The sequence below is a fragment of the Chiloscyllium plagiosum genome, chromosome 28 (assembly GCF_004010195.1).
Source record: "Chiloscyllium plagiosum isolate BGI_BamShark_2017 chromosome 28, ASM401019v2, whole genome shotgun sequence".
Lineage (NCBI taxonomy): Eukaryota > Metazoa > Chordata > Chondrichthyes > Orectolobiformes > Hemiscylliidae > Chiloscyllium > Chiloscyllium plagiosum.
Window position 1 is genome coordinate 8299281 of NC_057737.1, and position 19252 is coordinate 8318532.

At 43.4% G+C, this 19252-nt stretch overlaps 1 protein-coding gene across 1 annotated transcript in view; it reads left to right on the top strand.

Annotated features, from left to right (window-relative positions):
• Nucleotides 1-19252, top strand: part of LOC122564210 (multidrug and toxin extrusion protein 1-like) — a 74769-nt gene that overhangs the window by 46906 nt on the left and 8611 nt on the right. Inside the window, exons 9-14 of the mRNA XM_043718906.1 lie at nt 2237-2282; nt 3389-3430; nt 12524-12591; nt 13614-13722; nt 17033-17108; nt 17224-17293. Of these exons, the coding sequence (XP_043574841.1) occupies nt 2237-2282; nt 3389-3430; nt 12524-12591; nt 13614-13722; nt 17033-17108; nt 17224-17293 (411 nt within the window). The remainder of the gene's footprint in view (nt 1-2236; nt 2283-3388; nt 3431-12523; nt 12592-13613; nt 13723-17032; nt 17109-17223; nt 17294-19252) is intronic.

Consider the following 19252-nt stretch of genomic DNA (forward strand, 5'->3'; position numbering starts at 1 on the left):
GAAAGTGGAGTCGCAGGTAGATAGGATAGTGAAGAAGGTGTTTGGTATGCTTTCCTTTATTGGTCAGAGTATTGACTACAGGAGTTGGGAGGTCATGTTGCGGCTTTACAGGACACTGTTGGAATATTGCGTGCAATTCTGGTCTCTTTCCTATCAGAAAGATGTTGTGAAACTTGAAAGGGTTCAGAAAAGATTTACAAGGATGTTGCCAGGGTTGGAGGATTTGAACTATAGGGAGAGGCTGGACAGGCTGGGACTGTTTTCCCTGGAACGTCGGAGGCTGAGGGGTGACCTTATAGAGGTTTCCAAAATTATGAGCATGGATAGGGTAAATAGGCAAAGTCTTTTCCCTGGGTTGGGGGAGTCCAGAACTAGAGGGCATACATTTAAGGTGAGAGGGGAAAGATATAAAAGAGATCTAAGGGGCAACGTTTTCACGCAGAGGGTGGTACGTGTATGGAATGAGCTGCCAGAGGAAGTGGTGGAGGCATTTGGATGGGTATATGGATAGGAAGGGTTTGGAGGGATATGGGCCGGGTGCTGGCAGGTGGGACTAGATTGTGTTGGGATATCTGGTTGGCATGGACATGTTGAACCAAAGGATCTGTTTCCATGCTGTACATCTCTATGGCTCTAAAACCATAAGGATCCCATGCAGTTATTGTAGGTTCATAGTGTGATACAGCACAGGAGGCCACTGTGACTCTGCCAGGTATTTGAAAGAATGGTCCAATTAGATCCACTTGATTTACTTTATCTTCAGAACCACTGCATTTTCTTTTTTTTTAAAGAATATCTTTGATTTTCATGCAGAGATTAATATCAAATTTGCCTCCATCACCTTTGGAAGTTGTGCGTTCCACATCGTAACAACTCACTACATAAAATTATTTCTTCCCTTCTGATTCTTGAACCAGTTATCTGTGTTTTCCTAATCCCTGATGACCTTCTCTCCCATCAATAGGAACAGTTTTACCCTCTACTCTTAGATAGCCCCTGTTGCATGTCCTGTGTCCACACCAGAAATTAACAGTTATATGTTTATGTTTAGAAATCTATCCCATGGAAGACACAGCAGGGATACAATCCAATGGTCTATATATCTCTGGTATGGTGGCCATCTTGTTTATATTGTCAGCATTGAGTACTTTTCCTTTACTATTTCTTCACTACTCTTTCCCCTGCTTCCCCCATTTCTTCCCTGCTTTCATCTCATCCCAGCCCCAATAAGTTTTGAAACAATGTATTGCCAACCTTTAAAGGAGAAATTAGAGTAGAAATTCAGCAAAGATTGTTAGCCCGCACCTTCCAAACCCACAGCCACTTCCAACAAGAAGGCCAAGTGCAGCAGGCACATCGGAACATCTCTGCCCTGCAACTTCACCCCCAAAACACTCATCATCCTGACTTGGAAATATATTGCCATTCCTTCACTGTCACTGGGTCAATATCCTAGAATTCCTTTACATGGACTGTAGCGATTCAAAGGTGCAGCTCACCAAAATTATTGGGACCACTTGCAATTTCCTGAATCAGTAAACATTCAATTAAATACCGTCTGTTGTTATAATTGTTCTTTCAATTATCTTCCATTAATTTTATTCTTTGGAAAGACCTAAAGGGGCAACTTTTTCACGCAGAGAGTGGTGCGCATATGGAATGAGCTGCCAGAGGAAGTGGTGGAGGCTGGTACAATTACAACGTTTAAAAGACATCTGGATGGGTATATGAACAGAAAGGGTTTAGAGGGATATGAGCCAAGTACTGGCAAATGGGACTAGATTAGGTAAGGATATCTCGTCACGGACGAGTTGGACTGAAGGGTGTGTTTCTGTGCTGTACGTGTCTATGACTCTATGACTCTGACTTAATCTGGATGTTGGTATACTGTGATATATCGCTCTGCGATTGTTTTATAACGGACGGAGCTGTACAGTAATCTGTAATGTCACTGAATGGAAGATGGTGCCTTTCAGAGGAGTCTGATTCTTCACCAAATGCTTGTTTGAGTGTGTCTTCTCTAGGAGCCATAATAAATTATGGCCTAGCCAGCAACATTCACATCCCACAAGTGAATAAAAAAAATTACAATTATCTTATGAGGCACACTGGGTAGCATCACTGCCTATGAGCCTGAAGCTCCAAGTTCAAGTCCCACTCCAAACCTGATGACCATAGAAGATGAGTCCATAATGCAGCTAAACAAATTGAGTTTCCACGTTCTGACACATGCCAGGAGCTGGTGGTAAAGACAGGAGAGATTCTTGCTCAACTGCATGATGGTAAGACAGTGGGTCCCTCCACCATCTTTAGCTCCAGGCTATATTACACAGGTAGACGTGGAATCCTGAAGGATCTGCCTGATTGGTCCCAACAGCATGGAATTGAATCTTTGTCCTTGTATACTAGAAAAAAAATTGTACTCAAACAGAAGTCAAGTCCACACTTTCATGTGAAAGTTTTGTTTTAATTAGCCATACTCTACAGAACCTATAGCTTACGAATAACTAACTCCTCAAAGTTATAGAACCAATTCAAACCCATTCAACTCTTCATTAATATATCCATAACCAATCTCCTTAGATCACCAGCAATCCTTCAGACCATATCAGATTATAATAGGTTCCCCTTTGCTTTTTAGATAAACCAATCAGAAACAAAAAAAAACAAACAAAATTAGAACAGATTTTGTTCCAACAATTTTCTTTAGGCATTAAAGTTCCAAGCATCCTTTCCCTTGTATGTCCAAGAGTTTCTGAGAACTTGCTGCTTTCCTTGTAAAACAATCAGATAGCTGACTGCTGCGATCCACCCATTTTCATTTGCAGATCTCTCTATTTCTCTGCCATCTCTTTTAAAACTGCAGTATCAATCCTCAATCTTTTCTCGTTCACACATTTCATTCGTGAACACTATTCCATGGTGACTTATTATCAATGTACCAAATCATTTAGGCCGTAGCAACATTTATTTAACTTTCAGAGTGTCCCCAGTGCATACGGATGCTCCTTTGGAAGGTGACAAGCATTACTATCTTGAGCTTATCTCCCTGAAGAGAAGCAGCTTTAATATCAATTGATCTACAAACCTCCAAGAATATTTGCAATCAGAGGCAAGGACGTTTTCAAAATTATTTCTCCTGCCATTGGTGAATCTACCCTATCTTGATCCACCAGTTTTTCTTCAAAGCTTTGTGCCATTAGTCTTAATTTAGTCCCACAAACCCCAATAGAGGACGCTATTTCTGTACATCTCCACCTCTGTGACAGGGCTGGTTCTCCCATCTGATACCTCTGTGTACACCCCAACTATTTTTTTTCCAGTTTTGTGATTTTGTTGTTTAGCATCTTTTATTATCTTGTCTTCTAGTTTGTTCATGGCCAGTAAGAATTCCCGATTACATGGGCTTCTGTTCCTGGTGGTATTCCTGGTTTGTATTATATTTCTTGTCCTTGTTAAACTACACTCTCTATTTTGTGTTCTATCACTTTCTAGACTGCTCCTGTTTAACCTATTCCTCTTAATTGTAGGATTTCTTTAATTGCTTCACGATCTATTTCTTGGGGCATGTTCTCTCCTGGACACACTGTTTGAGCTTACCCTGCGGTTTCTTGCTTTCCATTGTTGTACTTGCTGTTCCCAATCCATGGGCTGAATCCCCTGTCCCCATCCTGTCCATCCATCCAGTTTTTATACTTCCCAATGGCCTTCCCTGCTCTACCTGTAATAGTCCCATTTTTCCAATGATCAGCCCCTTCAGGTAAATATTTGACATTCATCCCCAGTTCTGACAGTTGTCCTTTGTGATCAATGACCTCATATTGACCACCAGAACAGATCTGTCCATCATCAGATAAACTGTCAATTGCAGCAGTTTGATCCTCAAAGCTGTGCAGTGTTTGAGTATGAGAAGGAGCTGGGCTACTTTCTATAATCCCTTTATAATCTGCAAATTTGTAATCCATGTCCAGCAACCATAGGGTGGCACGGTTGCTCAGTGGTTAGCACTGCTGCCTCATGGCGCCAGGGACCTGGGTTTGATTCCATCCTTGGGTGACTGTCTGTGTGGAGTTTGCACGTTCTCCCTGTAGCTGTGTGGGTTCCTCTGGATGCTCCGGTTTTCTCCCACAGTCCAAAGATGTGCAAGTTAAATAGATTGGCCATGCTGAGTTGCTCATTGTGTTAAGGGATATGTAGGTTGTCTGCATTTGCCATGGGAAATGCAGGGTTACAGGGATTGGGTCAGGGGGTCAATCTGGGTGGGATGCTCTTCAGAGGGTTGGTGTGGACCTGTTGGGCTGAATGGCCTGTTTCCATGCTTTGGGGATTCTCTGAAGTGTGTTTCTGTACAATTACTATTTTTCTGTCTTTACCAATAACCATCCCTGGGCTTCTCCATCCTCTAAGCCTTCTTTCATAAACAGTATCTCCCAGATTGAAACTAGATTCTATTGGTCTTACCAATAGAAGGCATTTGATAGGGTTCCCCATGGTAGGCTCATTCATAAAGTCAGGAAGTATGGGATACAGGGAGATTTGGCTGACTGGATTCAGAATTGGCTGGCTGACAGAAGGTAGAGAGTGGTTGTAAATGGAAAGTATTCTGCCTGGAGGACAGGGCTGAGTGGGGTCCTGCAGGGGCTCTGTTCTTGGGCCTCTGCTCTTTGTAGTTTTTATAAATGACTTGGATGAGGAGGTTGAGGGGTGGGTTAGTAAATTTGCAGATGACACAAAGGTTGGAGGTGTTGTCGATAGTATAGTGGGCTACTGCAGGCTGCAGCGTGACATAGACAGGATGCAGAGCTGGGCTGAGAAATGGCAGATGGGGATCAACCTGGATAAATGCGAAGTGATGCATTTTGGAAGATCGTACTCGAATGCTGAATATAGGATAAAGACAGGATTCTTGGTAGTGTGGAGGAACAGAGGGATCTGGGTGTGCAAGTACATAGATCCCTCAAAGTTGCCACCCGAGTGGATAAGGTTGGTAAGAAAGCATATGGTGTTTTGGGAGGATCAAATTTAAAAGCCGCAAGGTTTTGCTGCAGCTCTACAAGACTCTGGCGAGATCACACTTGGAATATTGAGTCCAGTTCTGGTCGCCCTATTATAGGAAAGATACAGAGGCTTTGGAGAGGGTGCAAAGAAGGTTTACCAGGATATTGCCTGGGCTGGAAGAAAGGTTAAATAAGCTTGGACTTTTCTCTCTGGAGAGAAGGAGGAAGAGAGGAGACCTGATCGAGGTATATAAGATAATGAGAGGAATAGATAGTCAATAGCGAGAGACTTTTCCCCAGGGCAGGATTGACTGGTACGAGAAGTCATAGTTTGAAGATATTAAGAGGAAGGTATAAAGGATACATCAGAGACATCAGTTCTTTACATAGAGAGTTGTGAATGCATGGAATACGTTGCCAGCAATGGTGGTGGAAGCAGTCATTGGGGACATTTAAGTGACTGCTGGACATGCAAATGGATGAGTTGAGGGGTGCATAGGTTAAGTTACTATATTTTACATTAGGATTAAACTTCGGCACAACATCATGGGCCAAAGGGCCTGTTCTGTGCTGTAGTCTTCTCTGCTGAAAATGTGTTGCTGGAAAAGCACAGCAGGTCAGGCAGCATCCAAGGAGCAGGAGAAACGACGTTTCGGGCATGAGCCCTTCTTCAGGAAGAAGGGCTTATGCCCGAAATGTCGATTCTCCTGTTCCTTGGATGCTGCCTGACCTGCTGCGCTTTTCCAGCAACACATTTTCAGCTCTGATCTCCAGCATCTGCAGTCCTCACTTTCTCCTGTACTCTTCTATGTTCTATGTTCCCCTATATATTAAGGCTCACTCCATTCATTCTAGACTTAAGTCAGATGAAAACCTTTCTGCCTGCATGCAGTTCATTTAAACACTCAGAAAAACTTGAACTAATTGTAACCCCTTTCCATGCTAATCATGTAGTTAGTATAACGTTAGGACTCCCACTGAAAGCTAACTGATATGAACCATACCTTGCCACCATCTGCAATGAATTCTAATATAGATTAGATTACTTTACAGTGTGGAAACAGGCCCTTTGGCCCAACAAGTCCACACCGACTCGCCGAAGCGCAACCCACCCATACCCCTACATTTACCCCTTACCTAACACTACGGGCAATTTAGCATGGCCAATTCACCTGACCTGCACATCTTTGGACTGTGGGAGGAAACCGGAGCACCCGGAGGAAACCCACGCAGACACGGGGAGAATGTGCAAACTCCACACAGTCAGTCACCTGAGGCGGGAATTGAACCCGGGTCTCTGGCGCTGTGAGGCAGCAGTGCTAACCACTGTGCCACCGTGTACAATATGTACAGTTCACACTTGTTTCAGTTTGCCAAAACTTTATGAACCATTTTATCCACTACTGCATGATCCTTTTCATAAAGCCTATTGTGAATAGGGGTTTCTGCAACCATACTCATAACCAATACTCTGTCTGGTATGTTTGTTTGGTGCATGGAACTTTCAGGTTTGAAATTATACCGCAGTTGTGCAAAACATGGATAGCAGTGAGTTGAGGGGTGCATAGGTTAAGTTATTATATTTTACATTAGGAATAAACCTCGGCACAACACCATGGGCCAAAGGGCTTGTTCTGTGCTGTACTTTTCTATGTTCTAAAACCTCCCTTAGGCCCCACTTGAAGTACTGTGAGCAGATCTGGGCACCATAACTTGGCCTTGGAGGGACTACAACATAGGTTCACAAAATGATCCCTGGACTTCAGGGGTTAAGTTATAAGGTGAGATTATACAAAGTAGGCCTGTTTTCTCTACAATTTAGAATGTTGAGGGCTTATCTGATCAAAGTCTTCAAGGTATTAACAGGAAAAGGCAAAGTAGATAAAGATAAACTACTTCCTTTGTTTGGGGATTCTACAGCCAGGGACATCGTCTGAGAGTTAGGCCCAGACCATTCAGGAGAGATGTTAGAAAACAATTCTACACACAAAGGGTGGTGGAAGTTTGGAACTCTCTTCCACAAATTGCAGGTGATGCTGGATCAGTTGTTTGTTTTAAATCTGAGATAGATAATACTTTGTTAAGCAAAGGTATCAAAAGATATGGGCTAAAGGCTGGTATATGGAGTTAGACCACAGATTAGCCATGATCTCATTGTAGGTGGAACAGGCTCGAGGGGCTGAATGGCCTACACCTGTTCCTATGTCCCTATGTCTGTGCATGACATTGACTTCAAAACTGAAAGTTAGAGTTAGTTCCTAACTATTTTGTTCATATTCACATACATATCTCTGAATTAATCATTAGCAAACTTCTCCCATTATCAGTGTGAAAGTTTGCCAGTGGCCCAAGTCTAGTCCCTGTCCACTTTTCCATTACCATTTCCACAATTATTTCTTCACCATGGCTATTTATTACTGTTGACTGACAACATTTGGTTAACATATTTATAATTTGTAAATTTTTTTTTTTCTTTATCCCATATGTTTAAATCCACGGCAACTACCTTTCTGAAATCTCTTGCAAGCAGCAAACTTACTACAAGACTGTGATGATGTCCTGCGATATTTTGTACAAATCTCACATATCTTATGTTTCAGGGGTTGGTTAGCTCAGTTAGCTGGATGGTTGGTTACGATGCAGAGTGACACTGACAGTAATTCCTGCACCAGCTGGGGTGACCATGAAGGATTCTCCTTCTCAACCTCTCCCCTTGTTGAGTCATGATGACTCTCAGGTTAAACCAACTACCAGTCAGCTCTGTCTAATAAGAGGACACTAGTCCTCTGGGACTTATATCACTTTTGCCTTATATCACTTTTCTCTTCAACAGGTTTATCATAATCTCAAACATCATACCTCATCCTTTACCTAAACGTTTTACTCATTTGGAAGGTCGTTGAGTGATTTTAATTCAACTGATTTTTTGTCTTCTAAATTTCAACACTCGGATGTCAATAACACTTACTTTTTTTCAGTGGAGAGATTATGTCAATTAAAGGAAAGCAACAGCATTCCAGTTGTGCAAACTACAAATTTAGGCATTTTCCAAATGCAATGTCAGTTTGTTATATGCTTTCTTCATTGATGGTCTACTCAATTCTACAACCACTCCCTTTCCGACATGACCATCCTTGGCCTCCTCCATTACCAAAACAAACCGCAGTTCCTGTTGGAGGAACAACACCTTATCTTCCACCTGGTCACCTTACAGACCGGAGGACTCAACATTGAGATCTCCAATTTCAGATAAACCCCCTCCCCTTCCCTCGACTCCCTTCTCAGCTCGTCCCTTCACTGCCACTGCTCCCTACCACCAACCAGATTCGCTCCTCCCATTAACCAACCAGGTAATTCCCTCTACCTGGTTTCACCTATCCCCACTTCATCATCCTGCCTCTGCCACCCCTTTTACCTACAGCTCCCCCCACACCCACCCCCAGTCCTAAAAGAAGAGTTACATCCAAAAAGTCGACATCTCCACCTCCTGATGCTGCCTTACATGCTGTGTTCTTCCAGCTTCCTGCCTGACTACTCAGTAATAAGGCTATTTCACTGGACCCAACATCTGTGCTATTTTACAAGAATTAACCACTCTTCTCAGAACTTCTAGTGTGTTATCATCTCCAAATCTGAAACTGATAGAACTTACAAATTCCTTAACTTTATTCTGATCCTTATTCCTCAGTCCATTCTATGCACATCACATGTGCAACCATTGTTTAATATGGTACAAGTGAAAGACTCTATCACCTTCACATTCATCGCTGGCAGAAATTTCTTGTAACCAATACCCTGCCCTCTCTTTGAACCATATCTCCACTTCCTTCCTCCAAATCCTCCATTTCATATTTGGTTTTGAATACTTTATGAGCATGTTTGGGACAGTTCATGGCATCTTGGTATTTTGAATCACAACTGAAACATTGATTGAAAACACCCTGAGCATTTCTGGCGTTCATTCTCTTATTGTGGATCCCAAATTCTCTTCACTTCTTAAACTTATCAATAGCTTCTCTATCTTGTTACAGTTCTCCTTTGTCTGTAACCTGTATCTAGATGGTCTCACTAACTCGTCAATGTTGTATGCTCCATTTCTTCTCATATCGCCAATTGCCCTCTTTATGCTACAAATGTTGCTGGGAAGGAAAGCTTTCCTAAGATTTCTTTTTGTCCTCTGACATTTGTTCTTGCAGTAGGTACTTACCTACAAATTTGAACTCTTCTCAAAGCTGGAGATCTCTCCATATCTGATACATTGACAACCTTAAATGCCAGCACAGATCAGGGAATTTCCACATGAAATTTCTGCTGGCTTGCATATGATCTCCCGAGTTCAATTCTGCTATTGTTCTGACACAGTACTGTTTTCTATATTTGTCAAAATCTGACCATGCCTCATAAGCAGTCAATAGATCATTTTCTGATTAACTTTGTCCGCAAAAGTTAACAATCTCTCCAAACCTTCATCCATGTCCAAATAATCAGTCTCCAATTTCAAAAGTGCGTTGCTTTTTATCTTGCCTTGGTATGGTAATGAAATTGCTAAGGCCATACCTTGAAAAAGTAGCTCAGTCCATATTGTAACATCATTTCTCTGCTGGACAAAAAGACTCATTTTCAGAAAACAGGGGTTTGGAATCATATCCCAAAACTTTACTTTTTGATTCAACCATCGTTTACAACTAATGTTATATTCCAAAAAAAAACTATTTAAACAGAATTCAAGGCACAACTTTTATGTTTTTTACTTTCAGTTAACCACAATTCATAAATCTCACACCCAACTGATTACTAGATCCTCACATGTATATCACAAATTCAAATACAATTTTTAAAAAAGACTAACCAACCTGTTCAGAGGTGTTATTCTACACCTTTGGAGCAGTTAGGACTCGAACATAGGCCTCTGGTTCAGAGAGAGGGACATTATCACTACATAGCAAGAACTCCCTTCAAACACAATTAACTGTTAGCTAATATATCCATCATCTGTTCCCTCATTTCATTAGGGCCTCTTTCAAATCATACCAGATCATTTCAGAGATTACACAACAGATTTAAACCTGTCCAACAGGTTTATTTGAAATCACAATCTTTCGGAGCGCTGCTCCTTCATCATGTGAAGGACAGTACCTCCAGCACCTTATCATATCAGATGATAATAACATTCTGGCTGGGGTGGAATTGACTTGTGTCTCATCTCCCAGGTGGAGATTATGGTGGCATAGGTCTGACCTGGCTTCTGTTCAGGGAACTGAAAGAAAGTGCCAACCTGAGGCTATCCAATTTCAATTTCATGTATTGTGCCCAAGCAAATTCTCCAGGATTGTTCTGATGAATTGGCTGTCCATAGCCTCTGAAGTTGTCCAGATGTTAGGATTTTGGAGACATGTAAACGTGAGAGCATGTGAAGAGTTACCCAAGGGTGGTGCCAAAGCACTGTAAACAATGTGCTCTTTAAGAAGCATGTGTGCAGCAATTTGGAAAACAGTGCAGGGTTGTAACATGGCCATAGACAAACAATGTACCCTTTAAGGTGTGCGTACTAAGGTGGAGTATTCTTAAAGGCACCACGCAATCAAACAAACAAACTGGGCACAGCAAGGAAAAATTAAAGGGAACATTGATAGTGAGACCTATGCATTTGGAAACTTTAAAACTGAATGTGGCAAGTGATGTAACAATTATGGAGACATTCTGATAACTCGTTAATAGGATAATACTTTGCTTCAATGTATCTTTCCATTAGATTCACAAAGAGGAGGGTTTGAACTGAGGCTGTTGTGTTTTTCTGCTGTATCGTCATTAATGTTTCCAAGAGTCCAAATTTGCCAGATAAAATAGGTACAATTTGATTTCCTGCAGTTTACAGCAGCTTTCTGTTTGACAGCTCACAGTTAATTTACAAATTAGAGCTGCTGCACCTCTAACCCTCCTGCCTTTGTTATGATTGCTAATTCATTTACTGAGCCCAAAACCCTAACTGTGGATTGGCTAAATTGGATGGCCTAAGAGATCCTGGGCACAAAATAACATCATAGAAACTTACAGCACAAAAGGAGGCCCTTCGGCCCCTCAACACCCAACAAGTGGCCATCCAGCCCAATCACATTTTCCATTCTGGGTCCAGAGCCCTGTTGCACATTAAGAGCATATCCAACTATTTAGGACAGTATATGTCTCGACCAGTGATATCAAGTTCATGACCATCCAAAGCATCCCTTTGGATTCACTCAAAACCTTTTAGCCGATGTCAATGCTCCTCAGTTATGGATCCCTTCATTCACGGAATAGCATCTTCCCATCCACTACATCTAGACTGCTCGTAAATTATACACTTGAATTAAAACCCGGTTTGAGATGGAGAACCAATTTTCTGTGCCTGAGCAATGATAGAAGGTACCCAGTGTCATAGCAGGTTCAAAGGGCTGAATGGCCAACTCCTCCTCCTAGTTTCTCATTTCTATGACATATTGCTTCATGTTCTTTAGAATTGTCCCTGGTTTCTGCTAAAAGAGACTTGAGGCCTGACACTACTGAGATTAGTAATCCCACACATGCGGCTGTGGGGAGCTGCTGTTAGCAAGGAGGGTGTCTCTGATTTAAGGAGAGGGCATTCAGCCTATTCCACAACCTTATTAAATCATGGGTGATTTGGAGGTGCCAATGTTGGGCTGGGGTGGACAAAGTTAAAAATCACACAACGCCAGGTTCGAATCGAACAGGTTTATTTGGAAGCACTAGCTTTTAAGGTGTTGCCTCTTCATCAGGTGGTTGTGATGAAGGAGTGGCGCTCCGAAAGCTAGTCCTTCCAAATAAACCTAAAAATCACACAACACCAGGTTATAGTCCAACAGGTTTAATTGGAAGCACACTAGCTTTCGGAGCGACGCTCCTTCATCAGCGTCCCTCCGAAAGCTAGTGTGCTTCCAATTAAACCTGTTGGACTATAACCTGGTGTTGTGTGATTTTTAACTTTGTCCACCCCAGTCCAACACCGGCATCTCCAAATCATGTCAAATAAACCTGTTGCACTCTAACCTGGTGTTGTGTGATTTTTAACTAAATCACAGATGATTGACATTCCATCTATCCATCCCTCTCGATCCAGACACTTGCTACTCTTACCCCACCAAAAATCTACAGATCTCAGTTTTAAGTTGGATGTTGGAGGCAGGAGGGCTGTGGGAGATGGACTGAGGAGAGGAAACAAAAAGACAGGATGATAAATTACCAACACTCCATCCCTGAAGAGATTCAAAGGAGTGGAGACTGGCTCCCTCCTGTGTTTGCAAGAGCCACTTGGCCCTGAGGAGAAATGAGCAGTTCTTAACATACAGGAGCAGGACAGTAGGTCATTCAGCCCCTCAAGCCTGTTTAGTCAATCACTAGATCATTGTCAATCTTCAAGTATAGCTTGTCCCTCACTCAGATCAAGTGAACCATTGATTATCTACTTGTTTTTCCTCTAAATTTTCATCTCTGTGGCAGAGTTTGACTGCAGTCTTTCCTGTTCTTCATAGGGCTAATTAATCAAGTTGAACTCGGAGCACAGTCTGTTATTTATCAAGTGCTGACAGCAGCTTACATGGTAAGGCTGAAGATTCTGTTCAGCATGATCTTTACTCAGATAAAACAAGCTGCAGTTTAAACAGCAATACATATCTGTAACTTGACAAAAATGTGAGGCTTTAAAACACAAATAATCATTGATTTCTCTTCTTTTCATTGTTAATTTATTATTTAATGTCAAAGTGCTCAATCTGATTAATCGAAGTATGGCATCTGTGTTTTATTTGGCTTGATCTACTGTCTGTCGAACTTCACATCTTTCCACAGTCTTAACCTGTGATCGCCACATCTGAGCCCAGCATTCGGTAGTTCTCTTCTTGTGGACTACTCGTCTGGTATTGGTTCCAAACTATTTTCAATTCCTACTTAGAAAACTAGAATTTGATTCAAAGGAACAACTGAGAAATAAACTGCAGAATGGGAGTAAAATGTCCTCGAAAGTGGAAAATTTTCATTGGGATAAATCCTATCCTTTCGGGCATCAATTTGCTTGTAAAACGAGAAAACAGCAAGAGGGCAGGGATTTAAAGTGATATGCAAGTGGCACAGGGCTGCAGTGGTATAAACCTCTTCCCCCAATGAGCAGTTAGGCTGAGAAATGCAAGGGAGGCAGGCTCAATGGAGGCATTCAACAGAGGCAGTGGATGATTATTTGGATGGAAGTGGTGTGCAGGGATATGGGGAAAAAGGTTGGAGATTGTCACCAGGGGATAGAATCAGCAATGACACAATGGGCCAAATGGCCTCTTTTTCTGCCATAACAAATCTGTGCAGACCACTGATGACTATGTGCAAGCAAGGACAATGCTGGATTGCCTTCTCTTTAATGGATCCAGTCATAGCACCTTCTCACTGAGGTCGGCTTAGGTAACACTGGATTATTCTAGGGAGACTGTTCGTGATGTGTCCACACAACTCAGAATAACTCATTCTCCAATTGAGCACACTAGCAACCAGAAAGCATGCTCACAGCATTGACACTCAGATAGCACGCACGAACAATCGTACTTGGAAGAGTTGATGTTGCATCTTGCTTTATAGATCCCTCTGGGAGGTGGTGTGGCTGCAAGTGTCCGTGTGGGTAATGCACTGGGTGCAAGGAATCCAGAGAAAGCGAAAACGTCTGCTACAGTTGCCCTGTCTTTGGTTGGTGAGTTCATCAATTCTAATATTAGCAATGGGCTTGTTAACAGAAACAGTAAGCATTCAGATGATGACTCACAGTTTAAGCCTTTGTTCCAATCAATTCTCTGCCTGACGAATCCATCCTCAGTTCAGTTATGATGGTGCCCTTAATTTCCCTGACATTTATCTTATAACAGTTGTGTGTACTGTGTGTACTTGAGGTAAATCCATACTTATGCTGTCATGTCAATCCAAGGACTGGACTGACTCCAGTATATGGTTTGGTAACAGCAGCACCTCAGTGTTCATGTTGGAGCATTGCATCAGCTCCCACACTAGCCTCAGGTTTTCCAACCACATTTACCTTTTGGATATGTCTCCCAATATCATTGGAACCACAGACATCAGGGGGATTGTGACACAGTCAATATCAATGGATTAGTAATCCAGGCTAACGCACTGGAAGCATGGCTTCAAATCCCATCACAGCCAACAGTGGAATGTAAATTCAAAGAACGATTCTGGAATTGAGAAGGTAGTCTCAGTAATAGTGAAACAGTCATCCAATAAAAACTGAAAGAACTGCGGGTGCTGTAAACCAGAAACAAAAACAGGAATCGCTGGAAAAAACTCAGCAAGTCTGGCAGCATCTGTGAAGAGAAATCAGAGAACAGTTCTGAGCAAGTGTCACTTGACCCAAAACTTTAACTCTGATTCCACTCCACAGATGCTGCCAGACCTGCTGAGCTTTTCCAGCCATTTCTGTTTTCGCTTGTGAAATAGACATCGATTGTTATAAAAACCTATCGGTTCACTAAGGTGCTCTAGGGGAAGGAAATGCTTCACTCATGGCTTTCAACTGTCCTTGAAAATGTGCTGAGTTTCTAGCCAGCAGGTGGTGATGTTGAGGGAGGGTGCTGAGAAGGGGCGCTCAAGCAGTTGTGCTGGGATCTCCAGCAGCAGGTGATGGTGAGGGAGGGCACCGAACAGGGGGGGAGCTCAATTGGTTGTGCTGGGACCTCCAGCAGCAGATGGTGATGGTGTAGGGAGAACAGATGGAGCAGACCTCCTCTGGGAAAAAATGGTCATGCTGATAAGGCCTCATGGGAAGAGGAGCAGACAATTAATTCCTTAACGTAATATAAATCACAGTCTTCATTCCAAGTAAATATTTCCTTTTTAAATTTCCCTTCATGATTGCAACGTTCTGATTCCAAGGAAAGATCCATTCTTGCATCATGATCTTTGCACCTTCCAAGTGTTCAAATCTCGTGTTACAAAATGGCTCCCCAAGCCCTCAGTACAAAGCTGGGAATTTGTGTTGCAGACGTTTTGTCCCCTCTCGGTGACATCCTCAGTGCTTGGGAGCCCCCTGTGAAGCGCATCTGTGATCTTTCCTCCGGCATTTGTAGTGGTTTGAATCTGCCGCTTCCGGTTGTCAGTTCCAGCTGTCCGCTGCGGTGGTCGGTATATTGGGTCCAGGTTGATGTGCTAATTGATTGAATCTGTGGATGAGTGTCATGCCTCTAGGAATTCCCTGGCTGTTCTCTGTTTGGCTTGTCCTATAATAGTAGTGTTGTCGCAGTCGAATTCATGTTGCTTGTCATCTGCATGTGTGGCTGTCAGTTCGGAAATGCTCTTGATGTATGGTAGTGTGGCTAGTCCTTTGGGTTGTGGCATGTCCTCGTTCCGTTGTCTTTCCCTTAGGCATCTGTTGATGAAATTGCGCAGGTATCCGTTTTTGGCGAATACATTGTATAGTCTGACAGCCAGACTACTGCGACCACTAGGACTCATAACAGCACACAAACCACCAGCCAATCTCAGACAACAACTCACCAGAACAAAGGACCCAATACCCAGCATGAGCAAAACCAATGTTGTGTACAAAATCCCATGCAAAGACTACACAACACACTACATAGGACAAACAGGAAGACAGCTAACCATCCGCATTCATGAACACCGACTAGCCACGAAACGACACGACCAGCTATCCTTAGTAGCCACACATGCAGATGACAAGCAACATGAATGTGACTGGGACAACACCACTATTATAGGACAAGCCAAACAGAGAACAGCCAGGGAATTCCTAGCCGCATGGCACTCATCCACAGATTCAATCAATAAGCACATCGACCTGGACCCAATATACCGGCCACTGCAACGGACAGCTGGAACTGACAACCGGAAGCGGCAGATACAAACCACTATAAATGCCGGAGGAAAGATCACAGAAGCGCTTCACAGGAGGCTCCCAAGCACTGAGGATGTCACCTAGACACGGGACGAAACGTCTGCAACACAAATTCCCAGCTCGGCGAACAGAACCACAACAACGAGCACCCGAGCTACAAATCTTCACACAAACTTTGAACCTCAGTACAAAGTTGATGAGGAATGAGAAATATATTCCAGCCTTGTGAGAGATGTTTGTGTTCTAGGAAAGAATAATTTAAAAAAACAATCGAGTTTTCAATTTAAGAACTGGACGTATTTTCGAACAGTTTCATAATGAGGGAAATGCCACAAGTACACAAAATCTGAAACAATTGGTTAAACAACATGCCAGTTAGCATCTGAATAGACAGGTAACATCATAACCTGATTGGCCCTGACAGATGCCATGCTTCCAGCTTTTTCCATTTCAGCTTCTTTTCAGAGAACTCCATGTGATCTGTCAAATAGATCCTTCTGTCCAGCTTCCATCCCAGAAAGAACATCACTAAGTCGGATTATCTTGCTACATTGCACTATGTGGCATCTAGTTGTTTACAAAGCGATTGCAATGTTTTAGAATTGGATTTTACTGTCCCGTGTACTCAAGTACAGGAGTACAGTGAAAAGTTTACAATGTTGCCTTTCATGGTGTCATCTTAGGTACAAATATTCAGTACAAAAAGAGGAATAAAGAAGTTGCATTACCTTACAGTGATTTAGCATTGCACTTAACTGACTGGATGTCTTGTGGCTCAGTAGGTGGCTCTAGATTTGTGTGGTACACACCAGGACTTGTTGCCCATGGGAGGGATACCCACAACATGGCCAACAAGGTTAATGGTCAGCCTGTAGATCCCTCTGATACCTTACGGCAAGCAGTAAGAGTGGGGGAGTCTCCTGGTCAGTTGTCCTATAGAGGTTGTCCATGATCATGGTCCAACCCAATGGGAGTCCATGACCCAACTCTTGCAAAATGAGCACAGGAGCAAAGATAGACAGATTTAATTGGGAATAAGTTGCTTTGTGAAGTTGTTAGCTTGTGAAAGGTGCTATACAAGTGCAAGCTCATCCTTTCTTTATCAACTAACAATTTATTGACCACATTCCAACAGGGTGTTGTTCCTTGCTGATTGCAATGATCCTGGGAGCTTCAAGAAGCGTGCTAGGTTACATCTTCACCACTGACAAGTCAGTAAACCAACTTAAATGTTTGAGCATAAAAACCCTTCAGCCTTCAATTTGCAAATAGTTAATTTAGCCGTGTATCAAATACTGTCTGATCCTTCTCTTCCCTCCTTTGCAGAGATATTATCCAGTTAGTTTCACGTGTTGACCCAGTCATTGCTACATTCCACTGGTTCGAAGCCATAGCTGTGAGTATTTTCAACAAAGTCTTGACCGATTGATTTTTATACATGGCCTCCATCTTTTAAAAGGTCCTTTTAAGACAAGGCTGTTAACCATTTGCCATTTTCATTAACCTCAATCTAATAGAATGGACATGAAAATGTCAATGAAAATAAACAGTCATAAATTAAGAAGTCTCTGAGAAAAGGAATGAAAGAACAGTATGGGAGAGCTGTAATATCCTTATTGGAAGACAAAATAAAAATGTGTTATTGGAATCACTCAGAGTGAGACGATAGCCGCTCTTGGTGGAGATTTGGACAAGGGGTAGTCTAAGTAGAGCTGCTGCAGGGTGTTATTCAGATACCCAACACCCAGACACAATGGTAGGCCTGAACAACCGACCGACTCCCACAACTACCTAGACTACACCTCCTCCCACCCTGCCCCCTGTAAAAACGCCATCCCATATTCCCAATTCCTTCGTCTCCGCCGCATCTGCTCCCAGGAGGACCAGTTCCAATACCATACAACCCAGGTGGCCTCCTTCTTCAAAGACTGCAATTTCCCCACAGACGTGATTGATGATGCTCTCCACCGCATCTCCTCCACTTCCAGCTCCTCCGCCCTTGGGCCCCGCCCCTCCAATCGCCACCAGGACAGAACCCCACTGGTCCTCACCTGGGTCACTGCCCGTCGACCTTGACTTATTTGCCAGACCCATCTCTGCAACTCTGCCCCTCCCTGTCCTTGATCTTTCTCGACCATTGATTCTGGTGGTGTTCTTTTGTCTCTCTTCCTGCCCCCTTTCACTGTCACACCTTTACCTCTTCTGCTGCTCTCTCCTCTTGCAAGTACGTCTTACTTGTTACGGTATACAACCTTCCCCGCTGTTCTCCTCTCCTGCTGCCCACCTCACGCTGTCACTCGGTCTCTTGTCGGATCACTTCCTTGCCCAACCTGATCTCACTGCTGCAGACCCTGCCTTTTGACTGTTTCCTCAAACTTGGCTGCTACCTGCCTTCCTAAGTACCCGTCCCCTTTCCTGCTCTGCACACTGCTTCGGCCATGTGTCTAGCCCCTCCCATCGCCAATGTCCACGTGACCATTCCACTGAATGCCTGCACCTGTTCCTCCATTGCCTCCTTCCCTATCAACTCCAATGCATACCAAAGCTCCTGCCACTCGAACCTCCTCCATACCTCCTGCCAGTATCCCTGCTAGGCGAAAGCGGGCACTGGAAATGCTGGAGATTAGAGTCAAATGAGAGTGGTGCTCGAAAATCACTGCCGGTCAGGCAGCATCCGAGGAGCAGGAAACTCGACGTATCGGGAAAAACGCCTTTCATCAGAGATGAGGCTGGGAGCCTTGGGGGTGGAGAGATAAATGGGAGAGGGAAGGTAGCTAAGAGTTAAGTACGTGGATGGCGGTGGTGGTCATGGTGATAGGTCAGCGAGTACGGTGGAGCAGATAGGTGGGAAGGAAGATTGACAGATGGGACAGGTCATGAGAATGATGCTGAGCTGGAAAGTTGGAACTGGGATAAGGTGAAGGGAGGGTAAATGAGGAAACTAGTGAAATACACATTGATACCATGGGATTGAAAGTTCCCAAGGCAGAAGATGAGGCGTTCTTCCACCAGACGTCGGTTGGAAAGAGAGTGGTGATGAACGAGGCCCCAGACCTTGTATGTCCTTGGCAGAGTGTGAGAGGGAGTTGAAGTGTTGTCTCACTGCTACTTATATCCTCTCCTTCACACGTCTTTCCCTGTGCCCAATCCTCGTGCTGTCTAGACACTGCACCTGACTGCTCCTGACTTCTGCATTCTACGCCGCTCCCCTGCCCACCCTGCTGCTTCCCTGTTCCCGCACATGTCTACTGTTCCTCTTCCTCTGCCATGACTCCCATGCTTTGCATCTACTGCTCACGTTCACACCGCCCCATTGCTTCCACTTTCCTGAAGAGATCAAACTCATGATCTCCTT